This window comes from Pristiophorus japonicus, chromosome 1 (genome assembly GCF_044704955.1).
Source record: "Pristiophorus japonicus isolate sPriJap1 chromosome 1, sPriJap1.hap1, whole genome shotgun sequence".
Lineage (NCBI taxonomy): Eukaryota > Metazoa > Chordata > Chondrichthyes > Pristiophoridae > Pristiophorus > Pristiophorus japonicus.
In genome coordinates, this window is record NC_091977.1 from 186,699,482 (window position 1) to 186,715,044 (window position 15,563).

The 15,563-nt window shown below is 46.4% G+C and overlaps 1 protein-coding gene across 3 annotated transcripts in view; it reads right to left on the minus strand.

Annotated features, from left to right (window-relative positions):
• xrcc4 (X-ray repair complementing defective repair in Chinese hamster cells 4) overlaps positions 1–15,563 on the minus strand; it is a 691,243-nt gene that overhangs the window by 115,635 nt on the left and 560,045 nt on the right. The window contains exon 8 of one of the 3 annotated variants that reach the window (XM_070885499.1): positions 474–703. The exons of the other annotated variants lie outside the window; for them this stretch is intronic. Coding sequence (XP_070741600.1) covers positions 697–703 — 7 coding nt within the window. The 3' untranslated portion in view covers positions 474–696. Of the gene's footprint in view, positions 1–473; positions 704–15,563 lie in introns of those variants that run through there. 3 annotated transcript variants of the gene reach the window in all.

Consider the following 15,563-nt stretch of genomic DNA (forward strand, 5'->3'; position numbering starts at 1 on the left):
AGGCATAGTGTTTTGAGGCAGGGGATGATCCTTACGAGCTTCAATATCAGGTCTTCAATCCAGACCATGTCATAGGCTGATGACAGGTCTACAAAGGCTGCGTCTCAGGATTTCTTCTGGAAACCAGAAGATGTGCATTGTAAGGGCCAAAACTTGGTCGCAGTAACTGTGTTTTGGGCGGAATCCCGCTTGTTCTTCGGAGATCACTGTCTCGGCAAGGGGACTGATTCCCCTGAGAATGATACATTCCAGGAGTTTGTAGGTCGTGCACAGGAGTGATACAGGCCTATAGCTTCCCGGGTCATCGGTCAGTTTGTCCAGTTTGAATATGGCAATGACTATCTCCTCCCGCCATGCTTTTGGGATACACCCAGATTCCATGGTTTTGGTGGACAGTTTTGCCAGACATGGAAGTACCCCGGGGCCTAGTTGATTAAGAAATTACAGGTGGGATACCATCTCCGTGGCCTCTTTCCCTTTCTTTATTGCGTCTAAACTCTCCTTCACTTCACCTGTGCTGCTGGCGGTGGGGCCTTCTGGAGGGGTTGAGCTCATTGTCCAGTCTAGTTGACGACGGATCTCATGCTTGGTGTTTTTGTCGAGCGATCCTTTTGTGCTCTCCACCAGTTTGGAGACTGTGGAGTTGGTCTGGACTTTTGAGGCCCGATATTCTGTCAGATTAGTGACTCCAATACATCACTGACTGCTAGAATAGTAAGGACAGATCTTAGCCCATCAAATACTGAAAGTCCTTTATCATCTTTGAAATTAAATAAGCTTTCTGGGAATGTAGCATACACAAGAAAGTGCTTTCAATACCTTTTTTAATACTAAACATTTCAAAATAGAATTACAAGAAGACTGAGCACCTCTTAAATTCACAGCATTCTTAAAAATGTATTCCTGTTAAGTTTATTTTTATTCTCAACTGAACTTTTCTTTAGTGTTGAAAGGGTTAATATGAGGCTGGCAAAACCTCCAGTGGTTAGTTCCCTCGATTGCTGGATCGTGGTTTGGTTTTGTGAAAAAGATTCATTAGCTTGTAAAAGTCTAATTCAATAATTGTAACATATTTCAGTTTGTAATAGTTAATGACTGATTGCCAAGTGTCCTCACTTTTTGATCCAAAGGCAATTTCAAAAATTGAAAACCGATTTACGTGATATACAGTGGTCTCCCACTTCCTCAGCTACCTCAAAAAACATCCAAGATCCAGTCACATGGAAACATTTTTTTTCATTTTACATTCTGAAACTTGACAAAAAGTGGGCCAAAAATTGTAGTTGGAGGCTTCCTGCGGGCAGATGCCTCAGACCAAATTTTTTTTTTTTAACGAAAGTACCTGGTGGTCCCGAAGGAACGAATACTTCTTGTCCGAGGCCTAGATACACAGCCCAGCGCAGAGGCCCACACATTCCAGGAATGCAAGCGCATCCTGGGATCACGTGGGCCTGGACCACCAATCACAACGTAATATTCTCATTGATAATAATTGTAAGTTCCGTTTGCACGACCTCCCATTATTAGCAATGAGAATACCCCCAAAAACACAGAAACATAACAAAATAAATTTAAAAAAACACCTCACATATTTAAAATTAATTGAAATTTTATTAAATTAAATATTTCAGGAAAACAATAATTTTTTTGAAAATGTTTAAAAAATGTTTTAATAGGTTTAAAAATAAACTTACCTTAATGTGATAAAAATTTAATTTTTCTATCTCTTAAAACTCTTACATTGGTAAAAGCAGGCCTTACGCTGGGTAAATAGCCCAAATCTCCACCCGCAAAGGCCCTTCTCCCGGAGATGTGACAGATTGGAAGTGCCGGGTTTAGGCGTGCAAAGGAACTTGTGGGGTCTCTTTGGACACTTGCGCACATCGTATGCACCCGGAGAGGCCGCAATTTACGGCCCAGTGTTTTCAGCTCGCGAGCAGACATTTCTAGTGTACTACACATTTTCCCTATATTTTCCCTCCAGTTCTTTGACAATTTCCCCCACTTATTTAAGAGCCAAAACAATAAAATTGTTGAGAAATCTGGATCAAAAGTTACACTGATATAGCACTTCAATGTCGCAAAACATCCCAAGGTGCTTCAGTGGTGGAAGGACAAATGGATGCTGAGTCAAAGGAGACATGTGATTAAAAGCTTGGTTTAATGAGATAGGTTTTAAGGGTATTCCATTACAATCTGTAACCTCATGGCCCAGCATATTCACTCTACTATTACCATCAAATCAGGGGAGCAACACTGGTTCAATAAGGAATGCAGAAGAGCATGCCAGGTGCAGCACCAGGCATACCAATACAGGAGGTGCCAACTTGGTGTAGCTACAACATAGGACTAATGCATGCCAAACAGCGGAAGCAGCATGCTATAGAGAAAACTAGGCGATCCCACAACCAATGGTTCAGATCAAACCTCTGCGGCTCTGCCATATCCAGTCGTGAATGGTAGTTCTCAAACCGGAGTCCACGCAGACAGGCAGAGAACAGCAGAGGGGGAGAAAAAAGACCCTGAAACACTCAGCAAATATGCAGTGAGTAGGCCGGCAGTGGAGAATTACACCTGAAACGGTGCCAGTGTCCCCAACAGGAGCCTTCGAGCCTAATCCCACTCCAGGAAAAGCAGGGAGGTGTCGTGCAGTGAAGTATTCAACAGGCATGTTGCTGAACCTGTACGGTTATCTTTCAGTGTTTTCACATCACCAATCACATTAGCATTCACTGGGGGAGATCGCAAATCCTGATTCCATGGGAAGGTATTTTGGATTTTTTTCCCCAGCTGCAGGGATTGCATTGCGTGGTCGTTGCGTTGCGTGTTGAGAACAGGTAGGATTTTTTAAAGGATTTTAGTAAAGCATTTTCAGATGCAGTAGAATAGTTTTGTAAAGAGCTATGACCTGTTACAGATTAAATAAAGCCATTAATGAGTTTTATAAACCAAAAAATAAGAACTCATGATTTCTTACCAAATCTCATGATTTATTAGACAGTGGGGTTGGCATTACTGCAACTCCTCAGATAATGAAGCAGTCTGTGCCCACATGCAGCAAGACCTGGACAATATTTAGGCTTGGACTGATAAGTGCCAAGTAACATTCGCAGCACATGTGCCAGGCAATGACCATCTCCAACAAGAGAGTCTAACCACCTTCTCTTGACATTCAACGGCATGACCATCGTCGAATCCCCCACCATCAACATTCTGGGGGGATTCGACCAGAAACTTAACTAGACCAGGCACATAAATACAGTGGCTATAAGAGCAGGTCAAAGGCTGGGTATTCTGCAGTAAGTGACTTATCTCCTGACTCCTTAAAGCCTTTCCACCATCTCAGGTGTGTGATGCAATACTCTCCACTTGCCTGGATAAGTACAGCTTCAGCAACACCCAAGAAGCTCAATGTTATGTCTTTAGAAGTCTCTCACTGCTGTGCCCTCTGGTGGCACACCTTGTGATGGTACCAACAGTAGCCATGTAGGATACACGACATCACTCCCCCTGAGCCTTTCGTGCAAATCGCCTCTGCATTTACTGTGCTCTGGGCTTAGTTTTATGTGGGCTCTGTCAGGTTGAATGATGTGGAATCTATATGGGTAGAGCTGCAGAACACCAAAGGGCAAAAAACGTTAGTGGGAGTTGTGTACAGACCTCCAAACAGTAGTAGTGATGTTGGGGAGGGCATCAAACATGAAATTAGGGGTGCATGCAATAAAGGTGCAGCAGTTATAATGGGTGACTTTAATATGCATATAGATTGGGCTAACCAAACTGGAAGCAATACGGTGGAGGAGGATTTCCTCGAGTGCATGAGGGATGGTTTTCTAGACCAATATGTCGGGGAACCAACTAGGGGGAAGGCCATCTTAGACTGGGTGTTGTGTAATGAGAGAGGATTAATTAGCAATCTCGTTGTGCGAGGCCCCTTGGGAAAGAGTGACCATAATATGGTGGAATTCTGCATTAGGATGGAGAATGAAACAGTTAATTCAGAGACCATGGTCCAGAACTTAAAGAAGGGTAACTTTGAAGGTATGAGGCGTGAATTGGCTAGGATAGATTGGCGAATGATACTTAAGGGGTTGACTGTGGATGGGCAATGGCATACATTTAGGGCCCAAGTTTCCACATGATTTGAGCCTGATTTTTAGGAGCAACTGGTGGAGAACGGACTATCTTAGAAATCGCAATTCTCCACATTTTTTTTTCTGCAGTTCTAGTCAGGTAGAACAGTTCTACTTTGGAACAGAATTTTTTCTTCAAAAGGGGGCGTATCCGGCCACTGACGCCTGATTTGAAAGTTTCCACAGTGAAAACGTACTCCAAACGAAAGTAGAATGGAGCAAGTGAAGATTTTTGTAGAACTGAAAAAACCTGTTCTACACATTAAAAAATCAGGCGCAGGTTACAAATTAGGCGTCCAGAACGAGGTGGGGGGGGGGGGGGGAAGGGAAGTCATTAAATTCTATAATAAATCCTTATTTATACTTATACAAATATTATACCAATAAATCCAACCTGAATAAACATTTATAAGCAAAGAAAAGATTAAATAAACCATCTTCCTACCTGTGTGAAAGTGCTTCAGGCAGGCCTTTCGGGACCGAAGGCTGAACAGGCTGGCCCGAGACTTCGGGCAGGGCCCGTCCCCAGCACCAGATTTACAGGTAGGTGGCGTTGGGTTGGGTTGGGCTGGGTCGGGGAGGTTCGGTTCGGGTCGGGGGGGAGAGGGAGAGGGAGAGGGAGGGAGGGGGGGGGGGAAGAGAGAGGGAGGGAGGGAGGGGGGGGGGAGAGAGAGGGAGGGGGGGGAAGAGAGGGAGGGAGGGGGGGGGAAGCGGGTGTCGGGTCTGGTCCGTAGGCGGGTGGGGGGGGAAGCGGGTGTCGGGTCTGGTCCGGAGGCAGGGGGGGGGCGGGGGGGAGTGGGTGTCGGGTCTGGTCCGGAGGCGGGGGGGGAGGGGGGGGGGGGGGGAGTGGGAGTCGAGTCGGGTCGGGGGGGGGGAGCAGGAGCTGGCCGTGGGAGGAGCCTTATTCACGCAGTCCCAGTGAGGCCATTCAGCCAGGGCTAGGGGCTGCGTGCTTCGGGCCCCTCCCACACAGTTCGGCGCCTTGAGCTACTGCACTTGCGTGCCCACTGTAGCGCGCATGTGCAGAGGTCCCGGCACTGTTTTCAGCGCAGGGACCTGGCTCCGCCACCCCACACCTCGTGCTGGCTGCGCTGAGGGCCAGAGGACCTATAGGTAGGTGGAGAATACCGAGGATTTTTTTAGGTGCACTTTGTGGCGCGAAAAACGGGCGTCCAGGTCGGGACTGCGTCGTTCTAGGCGCGTGTGGAAACTTGGGCCCTTAGAGACCGCATGGATGAACTACAACAATTGTACATCCCTGTCCGGCATAAAAATAAAAAAGGGACGGTGGCTCAACTGTGGCTATCAAGGGAAATCAGGGATAGTATTAAAGCCAAGAAAGTGGCATACAAATTGGCCAGAAATAGCAGTGAACCCGGGGACTGGGAGAAATTTAGAACTCAGCAGAGGAGGACAAAGGGTTTGATTAGGGCAGGGAAAATAGAGTACGAGAGGAAGCTTGCAGGGAACATTAAGACGGACTGCAAAGGTTTCTATAGATATGTAAAGAGAAAAAGGTTAGTAAAGACAAACGTAGGTCCTCTGCAGTCAGAATCAGGGGAAGTCATAACGGGGAACAAAGAAATGGCAGGCCAATTGGACAAGTACTTTGGTTCGGTATTCACTAAGGAGGACACAAACAACCTTCCGGATATAAAAGGGTTCAAAGGGTCTAGTAAGAAGGAGGAACTGAGGGAAATCCTTATTAGTCGGGAAATTGTGTTGGGGAAATTTATGGGGTTGAAGGCTGATAAATCCCCAGGGCCTGATGGACTGCATCCCAGAGTACTTAAGGAGGTGGCCTTGGAAATAGCGGATGCATTGACAGTCATTTTCCAACATTCCATAGTCTCTGGATCAGTTCCTATGGAGTGGAGGGTAGCCAATGTAACCCCACTTTTTAAAAAAGGAGGGAGAGAGAAAACAGGGAATTATAGACCGGTCAGCCTGACATCGGTAGTGGGTAAAATGATTGAATCAATTATTAAGGATGTCATCGCAGTGTATGTGGAAAGAGGTGACAAGATAGGTCCAAGTCAGCATGGATTTGTGAAAGGGAAATCATGCTTGACAAATCTTCTGGAATTATTTGAGGATGTTTCCAGTAGAGTGGACAAGGGAGAACCAGTTGATGTGGTGTATTTGGATTTTCAGAAGGCTTTCGACAAGGTCCCACACAAGAGATTAATGTGCAAAGTTAAAGCACATGGGATTGGGGGTAGTGTGCTGACGTGGATTAAGAACTGGTTGGTAGACAGGAAGCAAAGAGTAGGAGTAAATGGGTACTTTTCAGAATGGCAGGCAGTGACTAGTGGGGTACCGCATGGTTCTGTGCTGGGGCCCCAGCTGTTTACATTGTACATTAATGATTTAGATGAGGGGATTAAATGTAGTATCTCCAAATTTGCGGATGACACTAAGTTGGGTGGCAGTGTGAGCTGCGAGGAAACATAGAAACATAGAAACATAGAAAATAGGTGCAGGAGTAGGCCATTCGGCCCTTCTAGCCTGCACCGCCATTCAATGAGTTCATGGCTGAACATGCAACTTCAGTACCCCATTCCTGCTTTCTCACCATACCCCTTGATTCCCCTAGTAGTAAGGGCTTCATCTAACTCCTTTTTGAATATATTTAGTGAATTGGCCTCAACAACTTTCTGTAGTAGAGAATTCCACAGGTTCACCACTCTCTGGTGAAGAAATTCCTCCTCATCTCGGTCCTAAATGGCTTCCCCCTTATCCTTAGACTGTGTCCCCTGGTTCTGGACTTCCCCAACATTGGGAACATTCTTCCTGCATCTAACCTGTCTAACCCTGTCAGAATTTTAAACGTTTCTATGAGGTCCCCTCTCATTCTTCTGAACTCCAGTGAATACAAGCCCAGTTGATCCAGTCTTTCTTGATAGGTCAGTCCCGCCATCCCGGGAATCAGTCTGGTGAACCTTCGCTGCACTCCCTCAATAGCAAGAATGTCCTTCCTCAGGTTAGGAGACCAAAACTGTACACAATACTCCAGGTGTGGCCTCACCAAGGCCCTGTACAATTGTAGCAACACCTCCCTGCCCTTGTACTCAAATCCCCTCGCTATGAAGGCCAACATGCCATTTGCTTTCTTAACCGCCTGCTGTACCTGCATGCCAACCTTCAATGACTGATGTACCATGACACCCAGGTCTCTTTGCACCTGCCCTTTTCCTAATCTGTCACCATTCAGATAATAGTCTGTCTCTGTTTTTACCACCAAAGTGGATAACCTCACATTTATCCACATTATACTTCATCTGCCATGCATTTGCCCACTCACCTAACCTATCCAAGTCGCTCTGCAGCCTCATAGAATCCTCCTTGCAGCTCACACTGCCACCCAACTTAGTGTCATCCGCAAATTTGGAGATACTACATTTAATCCCCTCGTCTAAATCATTAATGTACAGTGTAAACAGCTGGGGCCCCAGCACAGAACCTTGCGGTACCCCACTAGTCACTGCCTGCCATTCTGAAAAGTCCCCATTTACTCCTACTCTTTGCTTCCTGTCTGACAACCAGTTCTCACTCCATGTCAGCACACTACCCCCAATCCCATGTGCTTTAACTTTGCACATTAATCTCTTGTGTGGGACCTTATCGAAAGCCTTCTGAAAGTACAAATATACCACATCAACTGGTTCTCCCTTGTCCACTCTACTGGAAACATCCTCAAAAAATTCCAGAAGATTTGTCAAGCATGATTTCCCTTTCACAAATCCATGCTGACTTGGACCTATCATATTACCTCTTTCCAAATGCACTGCGATGACATCCTTAATAATTGATTCCATCATTTTACCCACTACCAATGTCAGGCTGACCGGTCTGTAATTCCCTGTTTTCTCTCTCCCTCCTTTTTTAAAAAGTGGGGTAACATTGGCTACCCTCCACTCCATAGGAACTGATCCAGAGTCAATGGAATGTTGGAAAATGACTGTCAATGCATCCACTATTTCCAAGGCCACCTCCTTAAGTACTCTGGGATGCAGTCCATCAGGCCCTGGGGATTTATCGGCCTTCAATCCCATCAATTTCCCCAACACAATTTCCCGATTAATAAGGATTTCCCTCAGTTCCTCCTCCTTACTAGACCCTCCGACCCCTTTTATATCCGGAAGGTTGTTTGTGTCCTCCTCAGTGAATACCGAACCAAAGTACTTGTTCAATTGGTCCGCCATTTCTTTGTTCCCCGTTATGACTTCCCCTGATTCTGACTGCAGGGGACCTACGTTTGTCTTTACTAACCTTTTTCTCTTTACATATCTATAGAAACTTTTGCAATCCGTCTTAATGTTCGCTGCAAGCTTCTTCTCGTACTCCATTTTCCCTGCCCTAATCAAACCCTTTGTCCTCCTCTGCTGAGTTCTAAATTTCTCCCAGTCCCCGGGTTCTCTGCTATTTCTGGCCAATTTGTATGCCACTTCCTTGGCTTTAATGCTATCCCTGATTTCCCTTGATAGCCACGGTTGAGCCACCTTCCCTTTTTTATTTTTACGACAGACAGGAATGTACAATTGTTGTAGTTCATCCATGCGGTCTCTAAATGTCTGCTATTGCCCATCCACAGTCAACCCCTTCAGTATCATTCGCCAATCTATCCTAGCCAATTCACGCCTCATACCTTCAAAGTTACCCTTCTTTAAGTTCTGGACCATGGTCTCTGAATTAACTGTTTCATTCTCCATCCTAATGCAGAATTCCACCATATTATGGTCACTCTTCCCCAAGGGGCCTCGCACAACGAGATTGCTAATTAATCCTCTCTCATTACACAACACCCAGTCTAAGATGGCCTCCCCCCTAGTTGGTTCCTCGACATATTGGTCTAAAAAACCATCCCTTATGCACTCCAGGAAATCCTCCTCTACCGTATTGCTTCCAGTTTGGTTAACCCAATCTATGAGGAGGATGCTACGAGGCTGCAGAGTGACTTGGATAGGTTAGATGAGTGGACAAATGCATGGCAGATGAAGTATAATGTGGATAAATGTGAGGTTATCCACTTTGGTGGTAAAAACAGAGAGACAGACTATTATCTGAATGGTGACAAATTTGGAAAAGGGGAGGTGCAACGAGACCTGGGTGTCATGGTACATCAGTCATTGAAGGCTGGCATGCAGGACAACAGGTGGTTAAGAAAGCAAATGGCATGTTGGCCTTCATAGCAAAGGGATTTGAGTATAGGGACAGGGAGGTGTTACTACAGTTGTACAGGGCCTTGGTGAGGCCACACCTGGAGTATTGCGTACAGTTTTGGTCTCCTAACTTGAGGAAGGACATTCTTGCTATTGAGGGAGTGCAGCGAAGGTTCACCAGACTGATTCCCGGGATGCGGGACTGACATATCAAGAAAGACTGGATCAACTGGGCTTGTATTCACTGGAGTTCTGAAGAATGAGAGGGGATCTCATAGAAACGTTTAAAATTCTGATGGGTTTAGGAAGGTTAGATGCAGGAAGAATGCTCCCAATGTTCGGGAAGTCCAGAACCAGGGGTCACAGTCTAAGGATAAGTGGTAAGCCATTTAGGACCGAGATGAGGAGAAACTTCTTCACCCAGAGTGGTGAACCTGTGGAATTCTCTACTACAGAAAATTGTTGAGGCCAATTCACTCAATATATTCAAAAAGGAGTTAGATGTAGTCCTTACTACTAGGGGGATCAAGGGGTATGGCGAGAAAGCCGGAATGGGGTACTGAAGTTGCACGTTCAGCCATGAACTCATTGAATGGCGGTGCGGGCTCGAAGGGCCGAATGTCCTACTCCTGCACCTATTTTCTATGTTTCTATGACCTTTGGCAGGTAATTTCAATCTTGGGTGAGTGGTTGGTGCAGTAGCGTGCTGTTGGTTGCTGTTTGTGTGTGTGTGTCCCTGACCACTCCATTCTCCGCCCATCCCCACAATGATTATGGCGGGGGCTCCTAGCATTCATGTACATTCAAGTTCAGGAGAGTGGGTTTTGCATTATTTTTCAGGTTCCGTAGTGCGACAAATACGTTAGATGCCTTGTCGATGCAGTGACTGATGCGTGAGGACAAGCTAGTTCCGGGGCTGCTCGGTTGTGTACCTGCAGTCTGGTGGCAGCTCAGTGCCCGGTGTTGGCAGTCGCATAGCCTGCTCTCGGGGCTGTTGTCGTGCTCCCTAGCGTCGGGACGGTTCACAGATGCCTGTGACCTCCCTGTCCTTTCTTTGCACCCTGGGTTGCTGCTGCTCCCTGAGGAGCTGTCGTCTAGCAGTGCACAGGGAACTGCTGACTCGTTGGCCTGAGTGTCGTTTGGTTTGGGATCCTGGCTGGAGCCTGTTTCCTTTGGGGGAACTGTGGTGGGTGACCCTGCATCTATGGGTATGGTGGCGATGGGGTCTGGGAATTGTGCCTTCGTACAGTCTGCTCCTTTCGGCTCATGGCAGTTGGTGCCATCGGGTGCCTGAGAGGTTGAGCCGATCAGGGGCATGGTATCGATACCGGTGCCGTTGCCCTGCTGAGGTTGCTTATTCTGCAGCTCATGTGTGTTGGCTACTTGTGGCCACAGTCCCTGGTGCATGACTCTGGTCCCCGGGACACAGGCTACAGCACTGGGTAGCTCGTTGGACCTGTGTGCTCCCGATGGGTGTCTGCCCGCTGCTTTGGCTGCATGCAGTTGAAACCCTGCATTGCACAACTTTTCATTACTTATGCTGGACACACTGTTGGTCCGATTGCGAGCGCGTGACTTTTTCTCGCTGGTTGTATGTGCACAGTTCAGATCTTCAATTACACATTCTACATAATCACGCGACTTTTCCTCGCTCGTATATACAATTCAGATTATCAGTTGCACATTTTACATGATCAATTACACTTTTTTTTCCTGACTTACAATTATTATTACATTGCTTAAGTGTGTGGAACCGTCCCTTTAATTGTAGTGGGTTGCCGGCCTCCTTTAAGAGAACCTGCAACAATCCAGAGAGGTAACTTGTCCATTCGCGCTACCAACGACTGGGATGATTTCATCGGTGTAGGTGCGCAGCTTTGCCTGAACTGGGACCAACTTGGGTCGTTCAGCTTGATTGTCCCACAGCCTCTCAAGGCTCCTTGATTCATCACTGACTGGCTCACCCCCGTGTCCACTTCCATGAAGACTGGAACTCCCTCTATCTCGACTTCCATCTTCAGCGGGGAACACTCGGAGGTGCAGGTGAACATGCTATGTACCTCCCCGTGGGAGTGAGCTGTCTCTCTGCCCATCGATTCATAATCCACGCTGGATTCATGGCCATCTGCAGACTCTTCATCGACACAGTGAGTCATGTTTCTCTTACACATTCGCTGGAGGTGGCCCTTCGTGCTGCAGCCTTTGCAAACATAATCTTTAAAGTGGCACTGGTGAGCCCTGTGATTCCCTCTGCAACGCCAGCATGGAGCTACTCGATTAACCCCCCTTGGTGGACTTTGAGTTAAGGGACTCGGGGGCCTGATCTCTCTTCCGAGAGGATTCGCGCTCTACAGTCCAGCCTCTAAACAGCGCCACTCTGTGCACAGTACCTGCCGGGTTTGAGTCCTGAGGGTGAGTCATCTGCCTAGAACCGCAGGTTAAGGTTATGAATGACTGGCTCACAGAGATGGCCTTCTGCAGTGTGACTGTGGTATCCGCTGACAGTAGCCTTTGAAGAAGGCCCTCATGGCCAATTCCAATGACAAAAATGTCCTTCAGCGCTTCATTGAGGTGGGTGCCGAACTCGCACGGTGCCGCCAGCCTCCTGAGGTCCGCGGCGTACTTCACAACTTCCTGGCCTTCGGGCCGTCGGTGGGTGTAGAACCGGTGTCTGGCTGCGAGGATGCTTTCTTTGGGCTTGAGTTGCTCATGGATCAGGGTTATGAGCTCCTTGTACGACTTGGTCGTTGTCTTCGCTGGTGCCAGCAAGTCCCTGACAAGGCCATAGACGGTGGGCCCACAACTGGTTAGCAAGATAGCTCGGCGCTCATCAGCCAGTGTGGCTGGGTCGTCTCCTACCAGAAGAAATGTTCTAGCCTCTCCACAAAGGCGTCCCAATCATCACCATTGGCAAATTGCTGCAACGTACCAAGGGTAGCCATTTCCGCGTGAAAGTTCGTAATCTCATCGCCAATTGTTGTTGTTGTGTATGCATAATGTATGTACTGTAACATTAGACCACTGAATGCATCTTCACACTGTGTACACCATACCTGTACCACCAGAGGGTACTACTGGTGGAGACCTAAGGGTCACCTGCACACTGCAGGTAACCAAGTATAAAAGGGAGCTTACCTCACTGTATCCTCACTCAGGAGCTACAATAAATGGACTAAGGTCACAACAGTTCAAGTACAATACCTTACCTCGTGGAGTCATTACTAGAGAGCTTACATACCTAACAGTTGTGTCCTTAGATGCTCTAGTAATGACTCCACGAGGCAATGTGTTGTACTTGAACTGTAGTGACCGTAGTCCTTTATTAGTTAACTCCAGAGTGAGGATCACACCTGGTGGCCTGCCTTTTATACTAGGCCAGGCACACCTGTACAGATAACCTACAAGTCTCCCACTGCTGTGCCCTCTGGTGGCACATCTTGTGATAGTATCAATAGTAGCCATGTAGGATACATGACACTCAACACCATCCAGGACAGAGCAGCCCACTTGAATAGCACCCAATTCACCACCAGTGTATCGTGGCTGAAGTGTGTACCATCTACAAGATGCACCGCAGCAACTTGCTAAAGCTTCTTCAACAGCACCTCCCAAATCTTGGATCTCTACCACCAAGTAGGACAAGGGAAGCAGGCGCATGGGAGCACCACCACCTCCAAGTTCCCCTCCAAGTCACAAACCATCCTGACTTGGAAATATATCACCACTCCTTCTTCATTGTTGGGTCAAAATCCTGGAACTCGCTATCTAACACCACTGTGGGAGTATCTTCACCACACAGACTGTGACTGTTCAAGAAAGCTGCTTATCATCTTCTCAAGGGCAATTAAAGATGGGCAATAAATGCTGGCTTTGCCAGTGACAGCCACGTGCCGTGAATGAATAAAATAAATGTTTTAAAATATTAAAGGCAGAGAGGGAGGTGTTGAGGCGGGAGGGTTTACGGAGGGAATCCCAGAGACTGAAACCGAGATGGCTAAAGGCACAACTGCCAAGTTGGCCAAAGGGAGCGGGGGATGCACAAGAACTAGAGAAATGGCGAGTCTGAGGAGTAGAGGGGACCATGCCGCTGCACTTGGAAATCGGCCATAACCAATTTTTCCCCCTATATGTAGCAATGATGTAGCAGTACAGCCAGGAAGTGCAGAACTTTAGCATACTGTTCAACCCCGAGCTCAGTTTCCTTTCCCACATCCACTCTGCTACCAAGGCCAATTTTCTTTCAACTCCACAAAAATGTCCAAACCTTCCCGTCTTCTGTTGCCAAAAATTAAGGCCTTCTTCACCTCGAGTCTTGCCTTTTGTATTGCTCTCCTAGCCGGCCTCACTGACTCAATCCTCCGCAATCTTTAATCCAAAATGCTGCAGCCTGCATCCTCACATGCACAAAGTTTTACACTCCCATCACCCCTGTACTCTCCAAATTCCACTAGCTCCCTGTGCCTCAGTGAGTTGATTTCTTTTGAATCCCTCCATGACCCCATCCCACTTCATAGATCGCTTCTCGCTTTATGTTCCCATTGGCAGCATCCACTCATCCCTTCTTTCAAAAACCTGCTCTATGCCCTTCTCTTTGACTGCCTTTGGTTCCTCCATCCTAACACTCTTCCATTTTTCCCTTTTCCCCTCCTGCTCAGTAACCACTGTTTTGTCCTTCTTAATGTCTTTGAAATGTCTTTAGGCACTTGAGCTGTGATATAGAAATGCAAGTTGTTTTGTTGTAGAGGGTCACCGCTTCAACTCAGTAACTGACTTTGACAATCTGTCTGAAACATTGCTCCTCGACCACAAACAAAAAGTCCTAGACATAGTGGCCCGTAATTTGTGGTCAGCGGCGAAGCAAAGGCATTTGTCGCTGGCCCCGAAATAAGCTTTCCGCAAAGATCTCGCGATCTCTGTGGTGGGACATTCGGCTTTTCCGAAGTTTCATTGAGATCAGAGTAGGTTACTGGGGAATCCCTAACGCGAGCTGCTGTGACGTCAACAAGCTGTCTAAGCAGCCAATCACAATGCAGAATTCTCACAGACCGAGAACCAGGAAGTGAGTGAGGTCACTTGATTTCATGTTTTAAAAAATGTTATATAGAGCAAAACAAAGATTGGGGCTCTCACATGGAGAAATGGTAAACCTGAAAAACAGATGAACAAACTTTATTAAAAATTATTTTTTTAAAGTTTCTTAAAAATGTAAATGATTAAAATGGATAAATTTAATACTCCAGAAAATTAAAATGAAAATTTTTCAGGGCCATAACCTTTGTTTAGCAGTCAATACGCTGTTAAACCCCCAGTTACACCGAATCCAAAATGGTCTAATTTTTAATGGGGTATTTAACAACAATATTACCGTGGAAGAGCCGAAGTTTTCATCGGTTTCTCTGATTTCAGAGATTATACTGTTTGCCGGCTGTGGGTTGGGGGGGGGGAGCGGGTACAGCGCAGCCTGCGTCAGAGCAGTGAATCACTGACCACAACTTCAGGATTTCTGCATTAGGATGCGCGTGCACTCAATCCTGAAGTTGCGGTCAGTTTCAAAGGGCAAATAACAGTGAACGCTGTTTGTTCGCTGTTATTTCCCACTGCAAATTCTGGGACAATAATTTATATATTCTCATTAAACTACAGATTCCAGCAATAACGGTTAAGCAGGAGAACAGTGAGTTATAACAGAGGCTAGACAGTTTGATTGAGGAACAAGGCCAAACTACTCATCCTCAATAGTAACCTACTGTACTCTCGGTTGTCTGCTTTTCTTAATTAGTACTGCACTGTTTTACCGATTTTAGTTCTATAGATACAACTAAAGACTACAGTTGACTCCTGTTAGTAATTAAATTATTCAGTAACATTTTCCATACAGTTTTAGAAACTACTATATTTGGATGTGGTTTTGTGAAATTTGAAAGGACTAACTGCTACTCTACCTTTGTCTGCGTTACCAAGTCAATGCATGTTAAATAAAGAACTGATTTAAAAATATAACTCACTGTGGATGATAAGTAATAACATTTTAGTATTGATTTTGGCAGTTCTCAGTACTTTCTGGCCAGTTAAAATAAAGAGTGAAGTTCAAAGCAGTACCATGGTAGTAATGCAAGCACCAGAATATGTTGCAGTGATGTCATACTCATGACAGCAACATGCATATGTTTAGGGCAGTGAAGTGACCCAAGCTTGTAGATCACAGTGATAAAGCTGGGACAAGGTCCAACAAGGGAAAAGGACAGAGCCAGAAATATGAAGATCACAG